The sequence below is a fragment of the Phyllostomus discolor genome, chromosome X (assembly GCF_004126475.2).
Source record: "Phyllostomus discolor isolate MPI-MPIP mPhyDis1 chromosome X, mPhyDis1.pri.v3, whole genome shotgun sequence".
Taxonomy (NCBI): Eukaryota; Metazoa; Chordata; class Mammalia; order Chiroptera; family Phyllostomidae; genus Phyllostomus; species Phyllostomus discolor.
In genome coordinates, this window is record NC_050198.1 from 39,159,194 (window position 1) to 39,185,531 (window position 26,338).

Here is a 26,338-nt window from a genome sequence, read left to right on the forward strand (position 1 = left end):
CGGGCGGGAGCTAGAGACTACAAGGCCAGCTAGGGGCCGGAGAAGGGGCTCCGGGATCGCCGGGAGCGCGGCCGGGCGTGGCGGGAGCGCGGGCGCAGGCCTGGCCGCGAGCGGGGGCCGCCGCCGCGCCGCCGCCCACCAGTCGGCGGGCCGGGCCGCGGCGCTGAGCGCAAGGGCCGGGCTCCCAGGGCCAGCGGCCATGGGCGGGAGCCGGAGGCGGCAGCGGCAGCGGCAGCGGCGGACCCCGCGGGCGGGGAGGCGCGCGGCCCACGGCCCCTGACGCCCCCGGAGGCCCGGCGCGCCCCCGCGCATCCTGGGGGGCCGTAGCCAAGCAACGCCCGGTGCGCCCGCCCATCCCCCGCTTCCCTTTTTTTCCTGGCCTGGTGCTAGGGAGCATGCCCGCGCCTGGCCCCTGCCAGCTAAGAGTTAACCCGAGGGGCGTGAAGCTGCTCCCCCTTTGGGGGCGTGCCCCCCTTCCCCGCTAGGCGGCCCGCCCCCTGCTCTAGGGTATGGCTCCGGGCCCCGGCCCGGGACCCGAGGTCCCGCGCAAGGATCAGTGAAAGGCATTTACCCTTTTCCCACCTCTTCCCTCGCCGGCCAGCACCATGGGATGTAATATGTGCGTGGTCCAGAAACCGGAGGAGCAGTACAAAGTAATGCTTCAGGTAGGGTGGTTGGGCCGCTGGGGTTGGGGGGGCGTGGGCTCCACCTGGGGAGAAAGCCGACCCGGGAGTAGGGCCTGGTGTAGTCAGGGCCGCAGATGTGGAAGGGCCGGGGGGTTTCTAGAAGAAGAGGTAGGGAGCCATCCTCACCCTCAATTTCTGCAGCTGGTGGGTGTTGGCGCTCCGTGGGAACCAGTCACAGATGGGAGGGGGGAACTGCGTGGGGAACGGGGTGCGGGATGTATTCTTTGGGCGCCAGGAGTAGATTGGGTCGCGAGCCTTGGGTTCAGATAGGACCAGGTCGGGAAGTTGAGTTCGGTCCGAGTCCGACGCGCTTGGGACCTGGAAGGCGCGATGCTGCGGGCGCCGGCTGGCGTGGAGGTTGCAAAGGAGCGGCCTCTGCACCCTGCACACGCTTCCTCTGCTGGACCCAGGGCAGGGCTGGGAGGCGAGCGCCTGCGGCGCTGGCGGGGGGGGGGGGCGGCAAATCTAGGTCCCTGCGGGACAGGGGCGCAGGAGTGCACCGGGCAACCCAGGGTCTCACCGGCGCCCGGCCTGGGCTGGCATTCTCCGCTCCGGCCCTGACCAAACGGTGGCCTCCCCTGCCTTGTGTGCCTCGGGTGAGTGGCCGCCTCCGGGTTCAGTGCGGAGGGCCGTTCGTGGGCGGCGGTGCCCGGCCTCCTCTTTCTCCCGCTGGGCCTCGGGGGGCGTGGACCGCGCGGTTCCTGGCTGGAAGAGGAAATACCGGGCTGCCGGCTCCTACTGGGACTCCAGCCTCGGGGCTGGGAGCGGGGCTTCCTTGCCTGTATGTGCAGTTATTTCGTGAGTGCGTGCCTGTGCCCCGTCTGTATGTGCGCGGAGGCCCCTGTGGCCCCGCGTGTGTGTACTTTCTGTGTGCGTTCTAAAAGCTGTCTAGAGAAATATCCCAGATGGTGTGGTCTGAGACGCCCCCAGGGCTAAGTGGAGGGAGTTCAAGGTCAGAGGGAGTCGAGACCCTGGGGCAGACCCGGCACAGTCAGGTATGCACTTTAACTCTGTGTTCATTGGTCCGGACAGGGGTGCAAGTGCAGGCCGGAGAGGTGTTGGCTGGGGGAATGGGGTCTCTTTAGAAGAATTAGGGGCACCCTTACAGGCATCAGAGGGGCCAGGGGGAGGAGGAAGAATCAGTGCATCACGGGTTTGGGGAGGCTGAGGAAGCCCAGCATTTGTGCTGGGAGTCTAGTTCCTCTGGCCACCGTGGAATGAGGGGCAGTATGGGCAGGAGGGGTAATCTCGCCTTGGCCTGGCGGCACTCCTCTGCTCTCTCCCGGCAGGTCTCCAGGGCTCGTGAACCCTCTGCTTTTCATGCTCCTTGCCTCCCGCCCTCCATTCCTGGCTTTTGCCTTCTGGTGGGATTGGATTCAGGAGTGATCCTGGTTGGGACCGAGAGGCAGTCCTGTGGAATGCCCGTGATGGGCACCCGAACTGCCTTACGGAGGTGGGCTGCGCTGGTTGGTTGATGAGGCCGAGGAATCCCATCTTCATTGCTTCCTTTCTTGGAATCGTTTCATCAGAAGGCAGGCGGTTCCAAAGCGGTGGGCTCTGGACTTTGCCGGCAAGGCATTGATGTAGTACTTCATTCCAGGCCGGGCCTCATGGGGATGTGTGAAAAGCGGAGGGCAACCTACACTACAGGTCTGAAATGAGCCATGGTTGGGAAGTGACACTGCGGTAACCCTTTGGGGCTCCCCATGGCAGTCGGAGGAAGCGCCACAGGTTGGGCTGGGACTGCTGCCTTCAGGGGTTTCTATGTGTGCGGAGGGCTTGAATCAAAATTCCCTGACCAGGCTTTCCTCCTTGAGAGAGCCCCAAGGCCTGGGCAAGTAGGCCTCGAGGAGGGGCTGCAGGCTCCAAAGGCAAGCCGCCCCCTGCTGTTTCCTGATCTGGGCTGCAGCCACCCCCCCACCCACCAGTTCTTGGGAACGCCACTCCCTTTTAAAGCTCCTTCAGAAGTTTGGACAGAGGGGAAGACTGGATGAGTTTTAAAAGAGGAACTGTCTGCCCTGACCTGTGTGGCTTAGTTGGTTGGGTGTCCCATGGGGTGAAAGTTTGTGATTCGATTCCTGGTTGGGACCCATGCCTGGGTTGCCGTGGCCCGGGTGGTTGGGGCACGTGCAAGAGGCAACCGATCCATGTTTCTCTCATACATCGATGTTTCTTTCTACAACAACAACAACAACAACAACAACAACAAAATGAAATCTGAAAAAAAGGAACCATCTTTTAAAATTAAGGAAAGACAAAAGAGAATTGAACTTTTAAAATCTGAAAAGCAGAGAAAACCGTTAACTATCTCAGTTGACCCTGTTTCTGGGGGCTGAAGTCCCTGGCATAGGAAGGGAGAACTTTCCCCTGTAACCCCTTCTCAAAGAAGGATGCTTTTGACTCAAAAAGACCAGCCAGTTTCTGGGACTCATTGCCTGGCACCAATGATCCTTAAACACTGGTGTTCCCCCAGCTTCAGTGGCACTTCTTGTCTCCTCCATGCCTGCCTGTGACCCCTGCACCTTACTAGGGTAAGGGACCCCACCGAGACACAATGCAGCTCAGAAATGCACATTTCCTCCCCTATCACTTGCCATGTAACTTCCTGTATAAGGGCTCCCTGGAGCACTTCCTAGACCTCCAGAGTTCTCTGACTCCCAGGTTAAGGAACCTTCAAGTCTCTATCCTAGCCTTGAGTTCCAGGCCTTTTTTGCCTGATGACTCACAGGCACTTCAAACAAACAAACAAACAAACAAACAAACAAACAACAAAAAAAACCCAGCCCTGGCTAGTGTGGCTCAGTGGACTGAGTGCTGGCTTGCAAACCAAAGGGTCACCGATTTGATTCCCAGTCAGGGCACATGCCTGGGTTGCTGGCAGGGTCCCCAGTTGGGGGGCGTGCGAGAGGCAACCACACATTGATGCTTCTCTCCCTCTCCCTCCCTTCCCCTCTCTCTAAAAATAAATAAAATCTTAAAAAAAACCCTACAGCTTGAGATATAATTTGCATACCCTTAAAGTGTACAATTCAGAAGTTTTTTGGTATAATCAGGGGAGTTGTGCAAGTATCACCACTATCTAATTCCAGAACACTTTAAAAAATTTTTTTTTTAAAGATTTTATGTATTTATTTTTAGAGAGGGAAGGGAGGGAGATAGAGAGAGGGAGAGAGAGACATCAATGTGTGGTTGCTGGGGTTTATGGCCTGCAACCCAGGCATGTACCCTGGCTGGGAATCGAACCTGGGACACTTTGGTTCCCAGCCCGTGCTCAATCCACTGAGCTATGCCAGCCAGGGCTTCCAGAACACTTTTTGTCACCTTAAAAAGAAACCCTGTACCCATTTCCCCCCATGCCTCTGAGCCCCTGGCACCCACTGATTTATTTTCTGTCTTTGTGGATTTGCCTTTTCCAGACATTCCTTTAAGATATATTTTATTGATTATGCTATTTATTATAGCTGTCTCATTTCCCCCCCTTTATTGCCCTCTGCCCTGCACCCCCCTCCCACCCACATTTCCTCCCCTTAGTTCATGTCCATGGGTTGTACATATAAATTCTTTGGCTTCTCCATTTCCTATACTGTTCTTAACCGCCTCATGTCTATTGTGTACCTACCATTTATGCTTCTTATTCCCTGTACCTTTCCCCCCATTCTCCCCACTCCCTCCCCACTGATAACCCTCCATGTGATGTCCATTTCTGTGAATCTATTCCTGTTCTAGTTGTTTGCTTAGTTTGTTTTTGTTTTTGTGTTTTTTTAAAGTTCAGTTGTTGATAGTTGTGAGGTTTTTGTCATTTTACTGTTCATATTTTTGATCTTTTTTTTTCTTAGATAAGTCCCTTTAACATTTCATATAATAAGGACTTGGCGATGATGAACTCCTTTAACTTGACCTTATCTGGGTAAAGCACTTTATCTGCCCTTCCATTCTAAAGGATAGCTTTGCTGGATAGAGTCATCTTGGATGTAGGTCCTTGCCTTTCATGGCTTCAAATACTTCTTTCCAGCCCCTTGCCTGTGAGGTTTCTTTTGAGAAATCAGCTGATAGTCCAATGGGAACTCCTTTGTAGGTTAACTGTCCAAGGCATTTCTAAATGGAACAATATGATATGTAACCCTTTGTGCCTGGCTTCTTTCATTTATCATGTGTTCAAGTTCATCCGTGTTGTAGCATGTCCTAGTACTAATTTTTTTTTTATTGCTGAGTAATATTCCCTTGTATGACTACACCACATCATATTTATCCATTCATCTGTTAATGGCCATTTGTGTTTCCACCTTTTGGCTATTGCGAATCATGCTACTGTGGGTGTACAAATACCTGTTGGAGTCCCCACTTTCAGTGTTATTGGTACATACCCAGAAATGAAATTGCTGGATCATATGTTAATTCTGTTTGATGTTTTCACTGGGGCTTCACCATGTTACATTCCCACCAGCAGTGTAAGAAAGAGGGTTCCAATTTCTTCACATCCTCCCCAACACATTTTTTTATCCTCACTCAAGGATATGCTTATTGATTTGAGAGAGATCAATCCATTGCCTCCCATATGCGCCTCAACTGGGGATCAAACCCACAAACATTTTGTGTACCCAACGATGCTCCAACCACCCAGCCGGGCTCCAACACATGTTTTTAATTAATTAATTAATTAATTAACTTTTTTATCCCCATCCGAGGACATGCTTATTGATTTTGCGAGAGAGAAGGGAGGGAGAGAGAGGGGGGGAAACAAACATCTATGTGAGAGAGGAGCATCACATGCGCTCACCGGGTCCCCACCCACAACCTAGGTATGTGCCCTAACAGGGAATCAATCCCCAGACCTTTGGGTTTACAGAAGATCCAACTGAGCCATGTAGGCTATGGCCCAACACGTGTTTTTGATAATAACCTTCCTACTGCGTGAGGTGGTAGCTCATTGTGTTTCTGATTTGCATTTTCCTGATGGCTAATGATGTTGAGCATCTTTTCATGTGCTCTTGCTCATTTGCATATCTTGTGGAGAAATTTCTATCTTTATGCCAGTACCACTGCTTTAAGTATAGTGTTAAGAAAAATTTGAAATCGGCAAGTGTGAGTCCTCCAACTTTGTACTCTTCGAGACTGCTTTGGCTATTCCAGGTTCTCTGAGTTTCCATATGAGTCTTAGGATCAGCTTGTCAATTTCTGAAAAGAAGCCAGCTGCAATTTTGTGGGAATTGCATTGTATTGAATTTGTAGATCAGTTTTGGGGCATATTTATTTATTACCCATGAACATGGGATGTCTTTACAATTTCCTTCACTGATGTTTTGCACTTTTCTTAAAATTTATTCCTGTGTGTTTTATTCTTTATGATGCTATTTTAAGTGGAATTGTTTTCTCAATTTCTTTTTCATTTTTCTCATTGCCATTGTATAGAAGTACAGCTGATGCTTGTACATTGACCCTGTGTCCTGTGGCCTCACTAAACTTCATTTATTAGATTTCGTTCTTTTTAGTGGGTTCTTCAGGGTTTTCTGTATACGGGATTGTCATGGGCTAATAGAGTTTTATTTTCTTTCCAATCTGGATGCCTTTTATTTCTGTTTCTTGCCTATTTACTTTGGTCAGAACCCTCAGTACAATGGTGAATAGAAGTGGGCATCCTTTCTTTGTTTCTGATCTAAAGGAAAGTGTCCAGTCTTTCGAGCCTGAGTATGAGGTTGGCTCTGGGTTTTTCACAGATGCTCCTTATCAGGTTAAGTTCCCTTCTATTCTTAGTTTGAGTGTTCTTACCATGAAGGGTTGTTAAATTTTGTGAAATGCCTTTTCTGTGGCTGTGGAGATGTTCATGTGACTTTGGCCGTTTACTCTACTGATATGGTGGTCTATCACAATACTTTAAATGCAGCATGTCAGTACTCCAACCCAGTTTCTTTTTTTTTTTAGATTTTTTTTTTTTAATTTTTAGAGAGAGGGGAAGGGAAGGAGAGTGTGAAAAACATTAATGTATGAGAGATACATCAATAGGTTGCCTCTTGTGTGCCCCCAAGTGGGGTCTTGGCCTGCAACCCAGGCATGTGCCCCGACTGGAAATCGAACCAGTCACCTCTTGGTTTGCAGGCCGGCACTCAGTCCGCTGAGCCACACCATCCAGGACCCAATTTCTATTATCCCAGTCATGTACTGCAAGGATAGGTGCTAGGGGTGGTGCTGGGGGTGGTGGGGTGGAGGGGGTGAGCTTGAAAAATCTGTAAAGGACTCTGAGTTGGGGGGGTATGCATGTTGAGTTAGGAATCAGAAGGAGCCAGGATACAAAGGGTGGAAAAGGAGAAAGCAGCATCACCTAGCACCATCTAGCATCAAGGCACAGAATGCCTTCCATGTGCCTCCGCTTGCTGGGCCTGTGCCCTTCTCTCTGGTGAATCTAATCACACTCCACTGCCTTGAGCTTCTCTTTGCCTGCCTTTCCCCCTTGTCGCTGCAGTCATCCTGATTTTGCTACCCCTTCTCAGATACCACCACGTGCTGCCTGGGTGGCAGGCCTGGCACATAGGAGGCCCATGTGACAAAGGAAACACCTCCAGCCCACTTCACCCCTTCTCCACAGGGCCCAGCCCTCTCTGCTCTTCTTTCAGCCTCTAGGAGGAGGGAGTCAACTGCCTGTCTTCTCCCCTCTGTCCACATTAGGAGAGGAGAGGACACCTCTCCAGACCTTTGGTAGTCTCCCAAGTGCTCTTTCCTCCAGGACCTACTTGCTGAACCCGGACTGTGCCAGCCACCCTCCTGTGTGCTAGAAATTCAACTTGGAGCACTACAAATGCCCTTGCTTGGGGCCTTGTTACAACTTGAGTGGGGGGATACTGATGAGACCAGGGTGGGAGCGCCCATGCCTGCCCCTCTTGCCTGTCCCCTCTCTCTCTGAGACATCTTTACCTTCCATGGCATCTCTCCACACCCAACGTGTTCCCTTCTGCTTGAGTGGGGTCTTTCTGTAAGCAGGGCTTTGGTGCTGCTGCCCTTGTGCATGGAGCTGCCCTCTGCAAATTGCAGGGCACTGAATTCCAGTAGCCATGATGTGCAGCGGCTCCCATGCCTTGTCATTGGCCCAGAATTTTAAACAGCCCTTCCCTCCTTACCTCATTTCTGAGATCTGTCTGAGCCATTCATAGAAAATACTAGAAATGCAAATTAATCTATAGTGGCAGAAAGAAGAGCGGCATTTGCATGGATGGTTGGAAGGGAGGGAAGACAAAGGGGCATGAGGACACTTGACAACGATGAAAATGGTCATTATCTTGATTGTGGTGATGGTTTCACAGATATGTATGTATGTATGTATGTATATATATATATATATATATACATCATACTTCACTACAACTTTATTTTTTTAAAAGATTTTATTTAATTATTTTTAGAGAGAGGGGAAGGGAGGGAGAAAGAGAGGGAGAGAAACATCAATGTGTGGTTGCCTCTCACATGGCTCCCACTGGGCACCTGGCCCGCAACCCAGGTACGTGCCCTGACTGGGAATCGAACCTGCAACCCTTTGGTTTGCAGGCCCGTGCTCAATTCACCAAGCTACACCAGCCAGGGCTCACTACAACTTTAAAACCAAGAAATATATGTGCACGCATATACCCGCAAAGGACAAATAGGTGAGAGCATTTAGCCTGGCATGGGTCCTAGTGAGGCCGAGTGGGTCTTCCTTCTGGCTCAGGTCTCTGCCAGGTAAGACAGTGTGGTGTGTTGATACTGAATGGTTCACTTGCTGGGCGCCTGTTTCCTCCCCTTCTAAATGGGAATAAAGAGTGCCTGCCTCCTGGGGTCATTGTCTTGGCAAAATCAGTATCTTTGGCACTGGGTCCCCTGGGATCTTGTTTGAGTGGAGTTACTGCCATCAAACCATTAGGTCAGTTGTTGAGATGTTGACATTGGGTGGAGAAGGCCTTATTCGTGGACGTGTCACAGTCAATGTCCAGTGACAGAAGAATGTCCAATATTCTTCTGAGGGTTTCTCTACTGTAAAAGAAATGAAAAGATTTGGTCCTTTTGCTCAGGAGTCAAGCCAAAGGAAGAGACTGAGAAGCTGGGGCTTGGGGTTAGGGTTAAGTATCACAGGCACCTCCCCTCTTCCTAGTGCAATCTGCCTCTTCTGCACGCTTGCTTTGGGCAGAGGAAATGAAAAGCACTCCATAAAGAATATCATTTTTAAAATTACTTTATTGTTGTTCAATTACAGTTTTCTGCATTTTCGCCCCACCTGTCCCCCCCACCCCAGCCAAACTTACCTCCCTCCCTTGCTTCCACCCTCCTCATTGGTTTTGTCCATGTGTCTTTTATAGTAGTTCCTGAAAACCCTTCTCCCTTCCCCCTCCACTCTGGCTATTATTAGATTTTTCTTAATTTCGATGTCTGTGGTTATATTTTGTCTGCTTTTGTCTTTTGTTGATTATGTTCCAATTAAAGGTGAGATCATATGGTATTTGTCCCTCACTGCCTGGCTTATTTCACTTAGCATAATGCTTTCCAGTTCCATCCATGCTGTTGCAAAGGATATAAGCTCCTTGTTTCTCTCTGCTGCATACGTAGAGTTCCGTTGTGTACATGTACCGTAGTTTTTTGAGCCACTCATTTGCTGATGGGTGCTTAGGTTGCTTCCAGCACTTGGCTATTGTAAATACTGTTAGATGAGGATTGAGGATCCAGCCCTTGGGCCACCCAGGTTAGTCCAGAGGTAGGTGGGAGGATGTTTTCAGTTGTCCACAGGATCTGGGAAGCTGTGAACACACTTGAGGATGACCTCGGGAATTGCTTTGCTTTTTCACCCAGGAGGTGTGGGCCATCCCTCCTTCCCTGCTGCTCTCCTCAAGCAGGACTTCAGAGGTTCCCAAGAGGCCTGCCCCCATCCTGGGCAAGGCTGAGAGCAGGGCAGACAGGTCATATTTCAGCCCACCATGGTGGGCACCTTCCACCTACTGAGCAGCTTTGGGGAGGGAGGGGAAGGGCTGATGAGAGGGGAGAGAAAGACTATGAAGCACTTGCTTGGTGCCTAAACCCTGTTCAGGTGTGTGCATGTCTCCCTGGTTACTCAAGGGGGCACTCTGGGACAGCTAATTCCACCCTGGGGCCCTTGTTAAAATATAGGATCTGATTGAGCAGGTCCAGGGTGCAGTCTGCGATTCTGCATTTGTCACAAGCTCCCAGGCAGTGTCCATTCTGCTGGTCCTTGGACTACATGCTGAGTAGTAAGAACTTCAGGTAGGAACTTGGGTTAAATCAATGAAGCCCCAAATCACACCAACCCACTTAGGATGTGAGTTTGTTACCAATAGGAAGTGAGGCCTTACCTCAGACATATTGAATCAATTTCCAAGGGTCACTGCTCAAGGTATGTCCCAAAGGACATAATCTCTTCTTACATGCCACATATAGTGACTGACCTTCCCTTCCCATCACTCACAGTCTTACTGACCATACAGGCATCTCACATGGGCGTGCATCTGCACATGCGTGCGCACACACATGACCTCCAGACTACTAAAAAGACCTTGTAGATGAAGGCTTCTCATGCTTCCTTTTCTCGCTATTGCCCCTGGGCAGAAAGGTCATGGGGTGTTCTGAGGTGGGTGGTATGGTTTGTCCAAGCAGCTTCAAGTAGGGGCCCACCATTCACAGGCTAGTCACATGATGGAATGTACTGCTGCATCCCTGCTAGAATTCTTACAAAGTGAGACATTTTGTGGCCACTTTATTCAGGCAGGAATCATTCTTGGATGATGGTAAAACCATTAGATAAAGGTTGCTGGGGAGCAGGATATTTACGGGGTCTCAGGGTTACTCCAAATTTCTTATGAATTTGGAAGGGAAAATGCAAATTCTTTGCCACTGACAGACCTGGCAGTCTCCGCCTTGACTACATGACCAAAGCAAGCAAGCCTCCCCAGCAGGGGGTCAGCCTGACCCCCAGAGTGTCCTGATGTTGGTGAGAGAGGGGGGAAGGAGAAGGGTACAACAACTTGTCAAAGTGCTTAAGGTGAATCTAATGAGGGCAAATCCAGACCCTGGGACATTCTACAAGGCAGCTGCCCTGCACTCTTCTAAGAGGTCAATGTCATGAAAGTTTAAGAAGTGGATGAATTGTTAGTAGGTTAGAGGAGAGTAGGGACATAACAATCAAATGTGATGTGTGTGGTCCTTGATTGGATCCTGCGTGGGTAAGAAAAGCGGTAAGGGCATTAGTGGTATAGTTGGAGAGATGTGGCCGTAACTATATCAGTGCCAAGTCCATGGGCATTTTAAGGGTATTGTAGTTTCGCTCAGGAGTGGCAGCATTCATGCAGCATCTCGCTGTCTAAAGCTTAATGTATGTGTAGAAAGCGGGGAGCAGGGGTAGCAGAATGTGCACTCTGGGGAGATCTGGTGAAGGGAATGCAGATACCCGTTGCCAGATGTTCCGATGTTCCTGTGGATTGACAGTTTTCAAAATCCAGAGTTGGTAAGACATGAATGAGGACTTTGGTTGGGCCACTGTGGGCCACTGAAAAGACAGGAGCAGAGAATCTTTGGCTCAGGTTGCCCTTCTCTAGGCTTCTTTCTTCACCAATCCTTGGTCAATTTGGAGGTCCCCATAACACTTGTCTGGACAGGGGAAGCCAGAGACACAGCTGTGTCAAGTGTCCCCTGGACACTGCTGACTGCAGAGTGAGAGCCAGCTGGTTGATCAGAACTCCTTGCTCCAGGACGAGAGGGTAACTTCTGGTTTCTGTTCTCTCCTAGTCTGTTTCCTGATCCTCAGAGTGGGGTTAGTTGAGTCATAATGTAGTGGCTGTGGGAGTCTCTAGCAATTATGTAGCTACCCACCTCCCTGAGGCCTCACCAGGAGTGAAAGGGCCTTCCCAGGGTTTCCCAGGGTGTCCCCGCGGGATACAGAGAAAGCCAGGCCTGGGCTCTTTTTCTCAGCCTCCCTCTCCCTCCTCCTCACATGTCTTGATTCCACATCAGAGCACTTGGGAAGTATGGGGAGGGTGTGGGTGGAGTGGAGAAAGAGAGACAGAGATGGGAGGGAGGGAGAGACAGACAGAGAGAAACTGATGAGAGAAGAAAAAGGGACAGGGACAGGGGAGGGGGGGACGAGGGGAGAGAGGAGGGGGTCAAGGGGGGAGAGACAGAGAGAGGGGAGGGAGAGGGAGAGGAAGAGGGAGAGGGACAAGGGAGAGAGACACAGGCCCTTTGTCTGAGACTCTGGGATGGGAGGGGGCCAGTGCAAGCGCGCCCAGGGCCCCACCCTCTGCCATAGGCTGCTGGCTGCTTGGCCGCTTGGCCGCTGCTAAGGCCTGAGGCCCTCCCTGGGTGCGCGGAAGCAGCAGCAACAGCCCTCACTTGTACCTGGCCCCTCCCCAATCTCAACAGAACCCTGAGCTTCCTGTGTTGCTCTCATTTGTCCCAGTGTCCCCTCATTACTCTTCCGTCTCCTTCACCTGCCACTGGTGTCTCTTCTCCTGTCCCAGTGTTTCTCTTGCCTACCTCCAAGGTCTCTGAGGCTTTCCCTTTTCCTCATTCTCTAGCATCATGAATTTTTCCTCTTCTGAATCTATCCCATCAGCATTCAGGTGAACTCGGGTGCCTCTTGTCCTCAACTCCCTGGTGATGAGAGAGCTGGATCCTCCAGGGCTGCTCCCAGAGCACAGATCAGCAGGCAGTGGCCCAGGTGCCCGGATTCCATATTTCCAGTACAGTCTCTGATGGTCCGCCTGCTGGTGCCCCTCACTTTTCCTTACTCACCTCCAACACCCTTGATTGTTAGAAAGGTCCTCCCACAGCCACAGTGACTCCCTCCAGATCTTCCTTTTTAACTTGCCTTGGGCTAAGCACCTTCCCCAGCTGTGTCTCGTCCCCTCTCCTAACCCTGCGCACCCTCACTTTGCTTTCTGGCTGGTCACCTTGGTCACCACGTTCTTGTTGGAGAGGTCATACTATAGGGCCCTGGCTTGCATTGAGTGGCTGGGGTGGGCATTGGGGTGGGAGGTGGGCACGGGCTCCTTCTGAAGGCAGACCCAGCACCTAGGGGGTCAGTGTCCCCTCCCACCCTGGGGCCTCCTGTCTTCTTTTTTAAAAAATATGTTTTATTTAAAAATTTTAAAATTGATTTTGGAGAGAGAGGGAGAGACATCAACTTGTTGTTTCACTTATTTATTCTTTGGTTGATTACTTTATGTGCCCTGGCCTGGGATTGGACCCACATTCTTGGTGTATCAGACAAGGCTCTAACCAACTGAACTACCTGGCTGGGGTGTCCTCTTCTTTTTAAAAAATAAAAATAAAAAATTTTTTGGCCCTGGCTGGCATAGCTCAGTGGATTGAGCGCAGGCTGCAAACCAAAGCATCGCAGGTTCGATTCCCAGCCAGGGCACATGCCTGGGTTGCAGGCCACAGCCCCCAGCAACCGCACATTGATGTTTCTCTCTCTCTCTCTCTCTCTCTCCCCCCCCTCCCTTCCCTCTCTAAAAATAAATAAATAAAATCTGAAAAAATTTTTTTCAATGGCAGTTGACATACATATTAGTTTCCGATGTGTAACATAGTTATTAGACATTTGCGTAACTTACAAACTGATCGTCCTGATAAGTCTAGTGTCCTCTTCTGCTCAGACCCTGGGCCGGGGGAGATCATGGCCCACACATTGGCCACCCACAGAATCATTTCTGCAAATGCAGTCCTAGAGGGGGAGACAGTGGGAGTGGCATGGGGTGTTGGGGTAAATGGGGAGGATGGAGGGTGGGGAAGGTGGGGGGTTTGGGGGGGGTGTGGCCAGGCCCTTCCCAATTCTTCCAAACCCAGCTTCCCAGTGCTCCCTGGGGTGGGTGTAGGGTCTTCTTGGCCACCTCCCCTAAGGGGTAGGTGGCTGTGATTCATCATCCTCACCTTCAAGGCTGGAGGTCCTGGAGTGAAGGCCTTTCCCTCACCTGGGGCCCACAGGCCAAGGCTCTCCTCCCCCACATCCCCCCACTACTGTATCCTCTCTAGGACTCCAGGCTCCCGGGATCTGTCTTTTCCTCCTGGGCAGGAAGTTGAAGGCGATGGAGGGAGAATTAGGGCCTCCTGTGCCTTCTTAGATCAGGTGTAGATGGGAAGTCTGCTGTGAGTTCCTGGTCACAGCTCTCCTTTAATTAGCGCTCCGGGCTGGAGCCAGGAGTGCAAACCAGACAGACACCTTGCACGGTCTGCGGGGAGACTGAGAAAACCTCAGCACAGATCACAGGCTACGTTGTTTTTGTATATTTTCTCTGTGATTATAAAAGTAATGTTCACTGGAGAAAATTCTGTAAAGGACAAAAGAGAAAAGTCACATAAGTACTGCTTCCACCCGGCCTAGGCTGCCTACTACCTGCTGAGATCCGCATTCCCAGAAATCTCAGGTTTCCATTTCCCTTGCACAATATTTTTACTTATTCTTTCCAAGCCTTTTTCCATAAACATATTGATATTGCAGATGGTAATCATCATAGTTCATGTGTTGTTTTAAATACTTTATTTATTCATTCATTTATTCATTTATTTATTTATAGAGGGGGGAGGGAGGGAGAAAGAGGAGAGAAATATAGATGCACGAGAGGAACATTGATTGGTTGTCTCTCGCACGTGCCCCAACTGAACAGGGACCAAACCCGCAACCCAGGCATGTGCCCAGAGTAGACATCAAACCCGCAACCTTTCTGTTTGCAGGATGATGCCCAATTCACGAGCCACACCAGTCAGGGCGTTCATTTATATCTTTCTTTTTTTTTTTTTTAAGATTTTATTTATTTTTTTTAGAGAGGGAAGGAAGGGAGAGAGAGAGGGAGAGAGAGAGAGAAACATCAATGTGCGGTTGCTGGGGGTTATGGCCTGCAACCCAGGAATATACCCTGGCTGGGAATCGAACCTGGGACACTTTGGTTCCCAGCCCATGCTCAATCCACTGAGCTACGCCAGCCAGGGCCTCATTTATATCTTTCATAAACAGGCTTGTTATTAGAATACTGTGGTAAACACTTACCGTCAAGACTGTTGTAAAGGTTTTGGTATTAAAAAGAATGGCGGTACCTTAATGAATTAAATATAGAATGACCAGACGGTCTGGTGATTCCACTGCTCGGTGTATACCCATAAACGTTGAAAACAGGGACACAAACACGAAGTCAGGGACTTGTGCAGGAGTACTCCTAGCAACACGGCTCAGTGTCCAAGAGGTACAGACAACCCAAATGTCCATCCACAGTGGAATGGAGAAACAAAATGTGGTCTGTCTCTACAATGGAATATAGGGTCCAACAGAGGTAACGCTTGCCTCAGTGTGGTTGGTAAGGCTCGTAAATGTCTCACATGAGATGGACAGCAGTTTGAACATTTTACCTAAAATGCCATATGGCATGCTTGAGTGTGACATTGTTATGTCACAGAATTACATGCTTATGACTGTGTAAGAAAAAAAAGGGTGTTATTTGTGCCACACCCTGTATTTTGGAATGCAATAGAATATTATTTAGCCTCCAAAGGAATGAAGTACTGATGCTTGCTGCAGTATGGGTGAACCTAGAAAACTTGCTGAGGAAAGATGCTGGACAAGTCAGGTACATACTGTGGGATGCCATTTCTCTGCCATGTCCAGATGGACAGAAACAAGATGGAGGCAGTGGCTGCACAATGTGAATATGTGAAATGCCACTGAATTGCACATTTGAAAACGGTTAAGATGGTCAATTTTGTGTTAGGTGTGTTTTACCACAATAAAAAATCATGCTGCTTTTAACATCCTTGTAATTTGCATAATATTTGTCATCATTTTAGGATCTATTTAGAGCAAATTCACTGGATCAGAGGGTATGATGAACATTTTCAAACTTTATAATTATTGACAAATTCCTTCAGAAAGACAACTATTTTACACTCTGGGGTAAGATCCACGCTGCGTGTATGATCAGGGGACTGGGTCTGCCAGGATGAGGGACACTGAGTGCCATGGGGCCTGGAGGTGGCAACTGCTCTTGGGACCTGTGGTGACTGGGCAGTGAGTGCTCTCTTGGTGTATAAAGGGGAACCAGGCTGACTCAGAGCACAGTGGCCACATTTGGGCAAAGGGGTGCCTCTAAGGCTTACCTCCCCTCTTTCTGGTGGGAGTGAAGTGACTTCTAGCTCAGCTGGGATTGGGTTGGAGTTGTGGCCCACGGGCCAACCCACTTGGGCCCATCCCAGCAACAGGTAAAAGAGCTGAGTGTGGAGGGGCCCCAAGTAGAGAGCATGGAGCTTCAGGCAAGGCAAATGCACTGAAACCGGTAGGACTGCTGCCACAGGGTGGTTTCTAGCTAAGGCAAGAAATAATGCCTGGCACATGGCAAGGCTGGCACGGCCCACCCAAAGTGCTAGAGAAGACGAGAGCCATTGGGAACTGGGGTGAAGGAGGTGCATGGACGCTCAGCTGGGCTTTCAGGTATGTGAGGTGTTGGAAGACAAAGTGGGTTTCTTCTGGATTGTTCCCAAGGAGGCAGGTTTGTACTTGGTGTTGTGAGTTTTCTGACAATGAGCAAGTATGGCTGTTTCTGAACTGGAAGGGCTTCTGGCGAAGCTGACCACCCTGGGCCCACAAGGGACATGACCCTAACTGTGGACTCCTGCTGGCTATAAGTAGCCAGGTCCCTTCCCTCTGGTGTCGTTTCTGTGGACCAGAGCAAGAGGAGCAGGTGTCCTTGGGTGAGACGCATGAAAGTGGAGCTGAGGGCCACCTTGCCCAGGAGCTCCTGGGAAGGCCGGGTGGGTCCCTTTGGTGTGAGGATGAGCTGAGGACCCCATGTCCACTCTGGCCTAGCTTGGGTCTCCCCATGGTCATCATGAGCCTTTAACTTCTGGTGGACCCTCCCAGGACAGAAATCAAAGTGTAGTGCGAGTGTATTTGGTGAGCCTCCCAGAGCCTGATGAAAATCAAGTCCCTGGCTGTGAAACCTCACTCACATGTTTAGGTCTGCTAGGGTTTAGCCTGTGCCATGTGCTCAGCCTGTCAGTACTCTCCCTGGGTGTTCACTGGGCCTTTCATGGCTCCCGATGCACAGGTGCTTGAGTAGAGCCTCAGCACGTCTGTTCGCCAATGGGTGTGGTTCTTTGAGTGGGATGGACATGCTTGGACACCTCACCTGGAGTGGATGTACGTGGCAGGAGGGGGCAGCAAGTGAGGAGCAGGTGCCAAGGACACCCACTCCTAGCGCTCTGGGGCTCTGGCGCCTGGCCCGCAGAAAGAAGGGTGTGTGAGGGGGCAGGAAAGAGTGGCAGCTGTGAGAGCTGGGGTAAGGTGATGTAGAGCCCCTACCCTGCAGATGAATAATTTACCAACACCTTAGGATGGAGACAAAGGAGGATAATGACACAGGCTGACACTTAGGGCTGAGTGGGAAGGTGGTGGGGGGTGTTGGTGGGGCAAGAATAGACCTTCTGGAGAAGGTTCAACACAGGGTCATATACCCAGCCCCACAGCCACTCAACCCTACCCCTCATCCACACAATCCATTCACATCCAGACTCCCACATCTCACTTACACCCCTATCCAGACCACCACACCCACTCAATCCATAAACACAACCCCTGAACACACTCAACCCACATACCTCCTACACCTCAGCCAAAACCCCACCTACATCCCCACTGCTTCCCCACACTCCTGTTCCCACCTCTACCAATCCCCACTCACATAACCTCTGTCTGCCCCACTCCCATCCATACATCTACACCTTACACAGGTACCCACGTCTCATACTCGCCCAGCCCCTACTGCATATAGTAAGGAGGGGGCTTGTCCCAGGTCCCCAACTGAGCCCACTCCTCATTCACTGAATCCCCAACCCCGAGTTGCCTCCCAGGGCCTGAGATGCTGTGGCTCCTCAGGCTTCTCCACCTGTTCTGCAGAAACTCAGGAACTCGGAACTCCGAAGGCACACGGTGGTTTTTTATATTTTTCAAATGTTCTACAATGAACCTGTGTTTCTGCCCTGGCTGGTGTGACTCAGTGGATTGAGCACCGGCCCGTGATCCAAAAGGTTGCCAGTTTGATTCCCAGTCAGGGCACATGCCTGGGTTGTGGGCCACGTCCCCAGCTGGGGACATGTGAGAGGTGACTGACCGATGTCTCTCTCACACATTGATGTTTCTCTTCATCTCTTTCTTCCTCCCTTCCCCTCTCTCGAAGAGTGAGTAAAGTCTTTTTAAAATAGGAACCTGTGTTTCTTTCATAATTGGACAAAATTGATTAAAATATATCTCTTCTGACTATGAAATGTTTGGAGAGAGGGGAGACAAAAACTGAAATTACCTATGAGGATGTAATCACGTAGCAGAGAGGGAATTACTCAGAGGAGTCGTGGCCAGCCAGGGGGCCCTGCACTCCTTGTGCTTTCCTAAGAACAAGGATATCGTTTCCTGAAACGACATCCGGGGACTGGTCTTTCATGCTGCAGCTGGGAAGACATGATTTTGCAGTTGGATTGGGCATCTTTATGAAGAACTCCCACCCCGAGACATCCAGGAGGAAGGTGGCACTGTGTATGAGAATGAGAAGACGGGAACAGCATAGCCAAGGAGAAAAGGACTCTCCTGTGCCACTCATCCTGTGGAAGCTCTGGCCATGGGTGCATAGTGGGTCCCTGGGACCTGCTCTCTCCGTGTTGACCGTCAGGGACTTTGCTTCTTGCAAAGCAGCCTCCCTGTCTCAGTCTAGCCCCCTCTCCCTTCCCCTGAAGCAGGACAGGTGACACCTGCTCAGGGAGCCTTCCCTTACTCCCCTTCCGAGGCTGGTCCTGTGCTTCCATAGCAACCCCTGAAGGTCTGTGTTAGCCCTTACCTGCTGGGTGTAGTCATATGGGGCGTTACTGCTAGTGTGTGGCCTCCCCAGGCCTGGAAGAGCCCTTCCACAAACCTGATGAGTGAACTGAAGGAAGACCCTACCATTCTCCCCTCTCCAGGAACTGCTTCCTGACTCTCCCTCACGGGCCCACGACAACTTCTGGCTGTGTTTGGTCAGCAGTGCTTTTGCCTCCCTGCCAAGGAGGGCCTTGACGTTGTGTGTGTGCACGGCTGGGTTCACTAGTTGGAAAGTGACCGTCTCAGAGCCCAAGGTACACAGGCTGCTGCAGAAATTAGGGGCTGGACTGGGGCCAGCCTTCTGCCCCCAGCTGGGTCCCCAGCCTGGATCTCTGCCTGCCTGGAAGGCCCTCCATCTTCCAGCCAGTGTCAGCCTGCTTCTCCCATCTTCTCTTTGGCCCCCAGCCTGATATGGCCTCCTCCCCCACTCCTGCCCCCGACTGTTGTGCATGCCGGCCTGGCTCATGACTCCCTTCATCTTGCTGAGCCTTAGTTTCCTCATCTGCCAAATAGATTGTTGGGTCAGAATTGGGCACATCAGGCACCTAAGAAACAGTGGTGATTATATAAGGGCCACTTCCTTGGCCTTAGAATGCCTTGTAATGCCAGGAGGCTCTACGTGTTGGCCTTTTTCTCTTTGGTGAGTCCAGTACTACCTTGAGAACCCAGGTCCTGTGCTTCTCTTCTCCCAGACCCTCCCAACTGAGCCCATTTGTTGACTGACACCCATCAGGAGAGGAGTCCAGGTCTTCCTCTCATACAACAGATGCCCAGTTATTGCCAAGGGGGACTCTGCAATTTTTTAGATGCTAGCTCTGGCCTCAGTGCTGCCTGAAGGAGAAGCAGGGCCGGAGTGAGGGGGACTGAAGAGTGGATGGCTCCTGGAAGAGGGCCAAAGGATGTTCTAGTGTGACAGCAGAGTCCCCAGACTCTTGGGGTATGGCCCAGCAATCCACAGACAGCACTGTGTGGGGACAGGGCTAAGAAGCACAGTTTGCCTGTGAATGAGGACACAAAGGGTAAGCAGGGCCAAGGGTGGAGAGCAGATTTCTTGGTTGAGCAGATCGGGGTTACTGGTCAGTGGGTTCTCATGGGGGCGTGTCTCTGCCACAGGTGAACGGGAAGGAGCTCTCCAAGCTGTCTCAGGAGCAAACCCTGGAGGCCCTGCGCTCCTCCAAGGAGCCCCTGGTGATCCAGGTGCTGAGACGCAGCCCCCGCCTCCGGGGGGACAGCTCCTGTCACGACCTGCAGCTGGTGGACAGTGGCACTCAGACTGACATCACCTTCGAGCATATCATGGCACTGGGCAAGCTGCGTCCACCCACCCCGCCCATGGTCATCCTGGAGCCGTACGTCCTGTCTGAGCTGTGAGTCGCCCTCAGGAGGGCCCCGGGCCCTGCCTCCAGAGACAGCACGCCACCAGCGGCAGCCATCCCCACACCACCCAGGGGCTACAGTGCTGCAGCTCTGGGTGTGGCAGGGAGACTCTAGGAGGCTTGCCCTCTCAGGCAGGAAGCAGGCTTCTAGGCCTCCAGAGTTGACTGTGGAACCCAGGGACTCAGAAATCTCCAGGCTTCTAGCCTCAGGCTGGACACCAGCTGAGGAAGGGGCCGGGGGGGCTGATCTGCAGGATCCCCATTGTATCTACCCTCAGGGCCAAGGGAGGACCATCCTGGGACTTTGCTGCTGGAAGGTTGAGGTCCTCAGCTCCTCCTCCTTTATCTTCTCTCTTCTGCCGCCCCATCGTCTTCTGCCTCACAAGCATCACCCCTTGAATCTTCTTGCATCCTTGTCTGTCACATCCTTCTTCCTGCTCTGAACTTCTTCCATCTCTTCAGCTTCTTTCTTTGGCCTGCTGTTGGAAGAAGGGCCTCTCATCCAAGCCTGGTGTCTCATGACTGTGTGAGCACTGACTCATTCTGCTAGCCTAAACCCTGGTTGCAGGGAGGTGGTCCCAGGATCTCCTCTGCAGAGAGGTAGGCTCAGGGCCACCAGCAGCCACGCTTAGCTTCAGGGCAAGAGGGGCCACCATTGGAGATAGACTGGGTCTTTTTCTGTCCCTGGGCAGTCCGCTGGGGCCTGGATAACTCCTGGGGGCATTGCATGAGTGGGGTCAGTGCTGGGTGGGAAGGACACCTGCACACAGTTTGGAGAAGTTGGTCCCTGCTGGCTGGCATGATTTGAAGAATGTGAGTTGGGGGGGACAGTGTGGGACAGGGTGGGAGAGCTAAGCGTGCCTGTGTCCTCAGTGTGGACTCCTGCATACTCCCGTTCAGTAACTGTTCTTGGTTTGTGCATGTAGCTCAGAAGGAAGGGGTTCTGGAAGAAGTGGTCTAGCCACCTTCCCTGAGGGTGTAGCCAGTGCAGGGCTCCATGCTGAGTGCAGTGAGACTGGCCAGCCCAGGAGCTTGGGCAAGGGCATGAGAGGAGCAGATGGCCAGCCTGACCCCCACCTTCTCCTGGGCAGCCCCCCAATCAACCATGAGTATTATGACCCAGCGGAGTTCATGGAGGGCGGCCCGCAGGAGGCAGACCGTATGGACGAGCTGGAGTATGAGGTGAGCCGGGTGGCCAGGGCAAGGCCTGCAGCCAGCCCCGGGAGCCAGCCCTGGGACAGCTCTCTACAGCCCAGCACAGGCCTGGCTCCTGCTGCTCCCAGGTGGCTGGGCCTTGTGGTTCTTCCTAGTGTGTGGCTGGTTACTCAGGCTCACCCACCAAGTCTGGCTGAATTGGGGAGGGCATGGGTGAAGTCCTATGGTCAGTTTATGTTGGTGAGTCTGCGTCCTGAACATGTCTGTGTCCCTGTGTGTCCTGTGTGTCTTGTATGTCTCGGGCACTTCCTAGAAGGGAAGACCACTGAACACATGTGCCATTTTGGGATGGTAAGAGAGATCCACCAAACCTGGGGCTGGAAGCTCAGCTCAGGTGAAGTGCTGCTGGGGCCAGGGCTGGGCCATGGCTGCCACTGCTGCAGCGTGGGTCCTTGCTCACATATTCCCGGGGCTTTCTTCCTCTGCTTCCCTCACCCCCTCTTGTGGCAGGAGGTGGAGCTGTATAAAGCCAGCCACCAGGACAAGCTGGGCCTGATGGTTTGCTACCGCACCGATGATGAGGAGGACCTGGGCATCTATGTTGGAGAGGTATGAAGGTGGGGATATGGGTGGAGTCTTCTAGAAGGCAGCAGAGCCCCATGCTGTCTTCTTGTGTGCTGGGACTTCAAAGCTGGACTTTGCCCATCTGTATTGCATCAGTGAGGGGAATGGGTGCCATGGTGGTGGGTGCTGAGGCAGGGTCTGGCATACCACCCAACCCCTTGGCCTCTGCACACTGCCTAGGACTCTCAGGCTGCCCACAAGGACCCAGGTGCGAGGGATAGGGCCTGCTTAGCATCACAGGGAGGCTGCTGATCAGTGAGGCCAGAGTAACCAATGGCTTCGGTGTATGTCCAGCCTGATAGCCCTCTGCAGCACACATGGCCTGAGTGGGACACTGGGCAAGGCTGAGGCAGGATGAGGTCCTGGCCAGGCTGTATTCTGCCTCCCACATCTTGCAGTCAGTCCTCCTGGTACTCATGGGGGTCATTCTCCCCCACCTGTCTGTGACAGATGTCTGTGTGTCTGCAGGAGGGAGGATGACACCCCTGCTGCCCTCCGCACACTAGCAGTATCCTGATCGAGTTAACCTTCATATGAATATCCTACTGCTGACGTTTTTGAGTATGGGAAAGTATCCAGTTTGCTGCATTTGCCCAGCCTCCAAAACACAAAAACAAACTTCCATGCAAAAGAGTACAGGAGTGCCATCCAGGGCGTGGGTGTGGGGTTGGCAGGCAGTGGCTGGAAGGCTTTGGTTAGCAAGTTAGCGGCTCGTGCTGTGGTGAGATGACTAGCCCCGGGCCCACTGTTTTGTCCCTGCCTCCTGGAGCTTGGAAGCTGCTGGTCTGAGCTAAAGAGGGAGTAAGCAAAGGAGCCTTTGGTTTGCTTTGGGGATGGGAGTGCCTTCCTACTGAAAAGGCACTTTAGTGGAGGTGCTAAGTACCCAGGATGTGTGTGCCTTGCAGGTGAATCCCAACAGCATTGCAGCCAAAGATGGCCGGATCCGAGAAGGAGACCGAATCATCCAGGTGAGCTGAGCAGGATAGGCAGGCCTGACCTAGGGCCCTGATGTACCAGCTGTCACACCACCTTTTCTTAGCCGATCCCTGCTCTGTCCTGCTAAGAGGTTAGCCTGGTACCAGGCATCCTGTTGTGATTAAAATCAGGGCTGGGAGATGATTAAAATCATCTCTCCTGCACAACTGCCTTGGGTGACTCCTGTGTCCACGTGGGATCTGCTCTGGCACATTGCAGCCTCTCCTTCTGTCCCCCAGATGTGGTCAGATCTCCTCCTCCATGTTATTCTCCGAGCATGCGTGCTCTCGCACCAGCCAGGCTGCCCTTTCCCGAGGCACCTTCCACTTCTTTCCACCCTTCCAAAGCTCGAGAGCCTGTCCCAGCCCAGGGTGCTCAACCAGGGTCCATCCCAGAGCCAGCTCTGGGGTCCTTGTTGATTGTTCCTCGGCCCGCCACAGATAAATGGTGTGGACGTCCAGAACCGGGAAGAGGCAGTGGCCATCCTGAGCCAGGAGGAGAACACCAACATCTCTCTGCTGGTGGCCCGGCCTGAGAGCCAGGTGTGTGTGTGTGTGTGTGTGTGTGTGTGTCCAGCAGGGTGTTCTGGGTCCCCTCACATTGGGCTTTCTGTCTTGGAATATGCTGTGACAAGGGCACAGACATGCCAATAACCTGGTGCTCATAGAGGGCTGGCAGTGTTCCAGAGCCTATTTCCCCTTTTGACCTGTGATGGCCGGGTGGGCTGGTACCACCCCCTCTCTTGGGTTGTTAACTTCACGGGGACCATGAGCCTGGTTATGGAGCCTTGAGGCAACTGGAAGGGTGTCCGGGGAAGTCCTTAAGTCGGTGTGGACATCATGGGCCTGTCTCTGCAGCTGGCAAAGCGATGGAAGGACAGTGACCGGGATGACTTCCTGGATAATTTGGGCTCAGAGAATGAGGGGGACCTGCGTGGTGGGAAGTTGAAATCGCCCCCTGCCCAGAAGGTGAGCAAGGAGGAAGAGCAGGTAGTAGGGAGGGCAAGCAGGAAGGGAGTGGGAGAAGGGGCTCGGGGTGTATGGGGGTGTATGCACCAGGCCCCAAACTCCTTTTGATCCCAATCCTGTGGCTCCCCCGCTAGTGGGACCCAGACTGAGTGGGGTTCACCTTTCTACCCCAGCTCGGGAATGAAGAGGAGCAAGGGGTCCCTGATGTGGGCCCAGGCCTGAGCAACAGCCAGGAGCTGGACAGCGGGGTGGGCCGGACTGACGAGAGCACCCGCAATGAGGAGAGCTCTGAGCATGACCTGCTGGGCGATGAGCCCCTGAGCACCACCAACACGCCTGGGACCCTGCGCAAGTTTGGCCTGCAAGGGGATGCCCTGCAGAGCCGGGACTTCCACTTCAGCATGGACTCCCTGCTGGCTGAGGGGGCCGCACTGGGGGGTGGTGAAGTCCCTGGTCTCACCGACGAGGAGTATGAGCGCTACCGGGAGCTGCTGGAGATAAAGTGCCACCTGGAGAATGGCAACCAGTTGGGCCTCCTCTTCCCCCGAGCCTCTGGTGGCAACAGCGCCCTGGACGTCAATCGCAATGAGAGCTTGGGCCACGAGATGGCCATGTTGGAGGAGGAGCTACGGCACCTGGAATTCAAGTGCCGCAACATCTTGCGGGCGCAGAAGATGCAGCAGCTGCGGGAGCGTTGCATGAAGGCCTGGCTGCTGGAGGATGAGAGCCTCTATGAGCTGGGAGCCAGTGAGCCCAAGAAGCACGAGCTGTCTGACATCTCTGAGCTGCCCGAGAAGTCTGACAAGGACAGCACCAGTGCCTACAACACAGGGGAGAGCTGCCGCAGCACCCCACTACTCACCGAGCCCCTGCTGGAGAGCCCCCTGAGGCGGGCAGCTGCTGGCAACTCCAACTTGAACCAGATTCCCTCTGGGCCCCCTGTTGCCACCCACCCCAAGGGAGCTCCTCCACAGGGGAGCCCTGCCAAGTTCCGATCCCCCTCCCGGGATCCTGAGGTGGGCCGGAGACAGCACTCAGAGGAGCATGTCCGCCGCAGCCCAAAGACGGGGGTGACCCTGGAGCGTGTGTGCCCCGAGGGCAGCCCTTACCTCTCTAGGCGCCACCGAGGCCAGGGCCCAGAGAGCGAGCACTACAATAGCTGTGTGCAGTTGGCCCCGCCGCGTGGCCTGGAAGATCTGGGTCATGGCCCCTTGAGTGTGGCTAGTGGCCCTCGGGTGGGCGGAGCAGTGGCAACAGCCACCGAAGCACCCCGTATGGAGTGGAAGGTCAAGGTACGTAGTGACGGAACCCGCTATGTGGCCAAGCGGCCTGTGCGTGATCGCCTTCTAAAAGCCCGGGCCCTGAAGATCCGAGAGGAGCGCAGTGGCATGACCACGGATGATGACGCAGTGAGCGAGATGAAGATGGGCCGCTACTGGAGCAAAGAAGAGCGGAAGCAGCACCTGATCCGGGCCCGGGAGCAGCGGAAGCGGCGTGAGTTCATGATGCAGAGCCGGCTGGAGTGCCTGAGGGAACAGCAGAATGGCGACAGCAAGGCTGAGCTCAACATCATTGCCTTGAGCCACCGCAAAACCATGAAGAAACGGAACAAGAAGATTCTAGACAACTGGATCACCATCCAGGAGATGCTGGCCCACGGCACTCGCTCAGCTGACGGCAAGCGGGTCTATAACCCTCTGCTCTCAGTTACCACTGTCTGAGCCACCTGGATGGGAGCTAGCTGTATGCCAGGTGCTGGCCTTCTGCCCCAACCCAGGTTCAGTGAGCCTCCAGGGACCCCACCCTGTACTCTCCCTTAGAATCTAGTGTGTGTCTGTGTGTGCACAGGTGTGTGCGTACCTGTCTTTGTGTGTGTGCACAGGAATTTGTTGCCAGAGAGAAGCCTCTTGAGAAGCAGGGGCACCCCTTCGGTTGTGTGCATGTGTATACGCAATACAAGCCCACGAGCCCAGGCACATGCATGTGCACACACACTCATGCACACCCCTCCAGAGCTCTCTCAGTGTGGGACCTTAGGCACAGGGAAGTTCAGCTGAAAAGGAGGTGAAGAGGATTGTCCTAAGCACAAGAGAATGTCCAGCTTCCGAGCTGAGCAGTCTCTCCCCCTGCTGGGAGCAGCCACTATTTGTAGACAAAGGCAACCCTGATTTTTGTGGTTTTTCTCCCTTCCTGTGCTTGCCAATTGTTTTTCTGTTTTGTGCAGCTGCCCTGGGGACTGGCAGCTCCTTCAGGCAGCCTGACAAAGGTGGAATCCCCTAGTGAAGGCTGGGAAGGAGGTGGGTGGGTGGGGGGAGTAAGAGGGAGGGTTGGGTGGGAGGGAAGGGATGGGAACAAAGGGGAAAATGGGAAGCAGCTTTCCTGCTGGCCTCTGCTCTAGTGTGGGGACAAGGAGCCTCTGACGTGGCTTTTGAGGCTCATCCTGGGGCTACCTCCTCTGAAGAGGGAGAGCTGAGACTGAGGGGGCTGTATCCATCCAAGAAGAAATAATTGATCCTAGGGCTGTGCCTGACTCCATATAGAGTGGCTTCTCTTCTGAGGGTCATGCTTACACATGAGGAGTCCAGAAGCCAACGCCCATGAATAATAGCAAAAGACCTTTGTGACAAGAACCACATGGAGTTGAGGGAATGGCCTGGACCTGTCAGAGGTGTGCCTGGCCAGCTGGGCCAACGGGGG

General features: G+C 52.8%; 1 protein-coding gene across 5 annotated transcripts; it reads left to right on the forward strand.

Annotated features, from left to right (window-relative positions):
• Positions 1 to 25,947, forward strand: PDZD4 (PDZ domain containing 4). 5 transcript variants are annotated; one of them, XM_028522789.2, is made up of 8 exons: positions 1 to 665; positions 19,657 to 19,910; positions 21,011 to 21,101; positions 21,585 to 21,683; positions 22,604 to 22,666; positions 23,114 to 23,215; positions 23,531 to 23,641; positions 23,815 to 25,947. In XM_028522789.2, the coding sequence occupies exons 1-8, from the start codon at positions 606 to 608 to the stop codon at positions 25,360 to 25,362; spliced, it is 2,328 nt and encodes a 775-aa protein (XP_028378590.1). In that variant the 5' UTR covers positions 1 to 605; the 3' UTR covers positions 25,363 to 25,947. The 5 variants fall into 5 exon arrangements, with proteins under 5 accessions (XP_028378590.1, XP_028378591.1, XP_028378592.1 ...); XM_028522790.2 differs by having other exon boundaries at positions 19,657 to 19,892; XM_036016296.1 differs by lacking the exon at positions 1 to 665 and adding an exon at positions 20,198 to 20,445 and having other exon boundaries at positions 19,844 to 19,910.
• Positions 25,948 to 26,338: the final 391 nt, after the last annotated feature.

Bases quoted from the DNA above. Each gene is read 5' to 3' on its own strand.
- PDZD4 (XM_028522789.2), top strand. From the start codon at position 606: ATGGGATGTAATATGTGCGTGGTCCAGAAACCGGAGGAGCAGTACAAA. The intron at 19,911-21,010 runs GTGAGTCGCCCT...TCTCCTGGGCAG, and splicing joins CCGTACGTCCTGTCTGAGCT to CCCCCCAATCAACCATGAGT. The intron at 23,216-23,530 runs GTGTGTGTGTGT...CTGTCTCTGCAG, and splicing joins TGGCCCGGCCTGAGAGCCAG to CTGGCAAAGCGATGGAAGGA.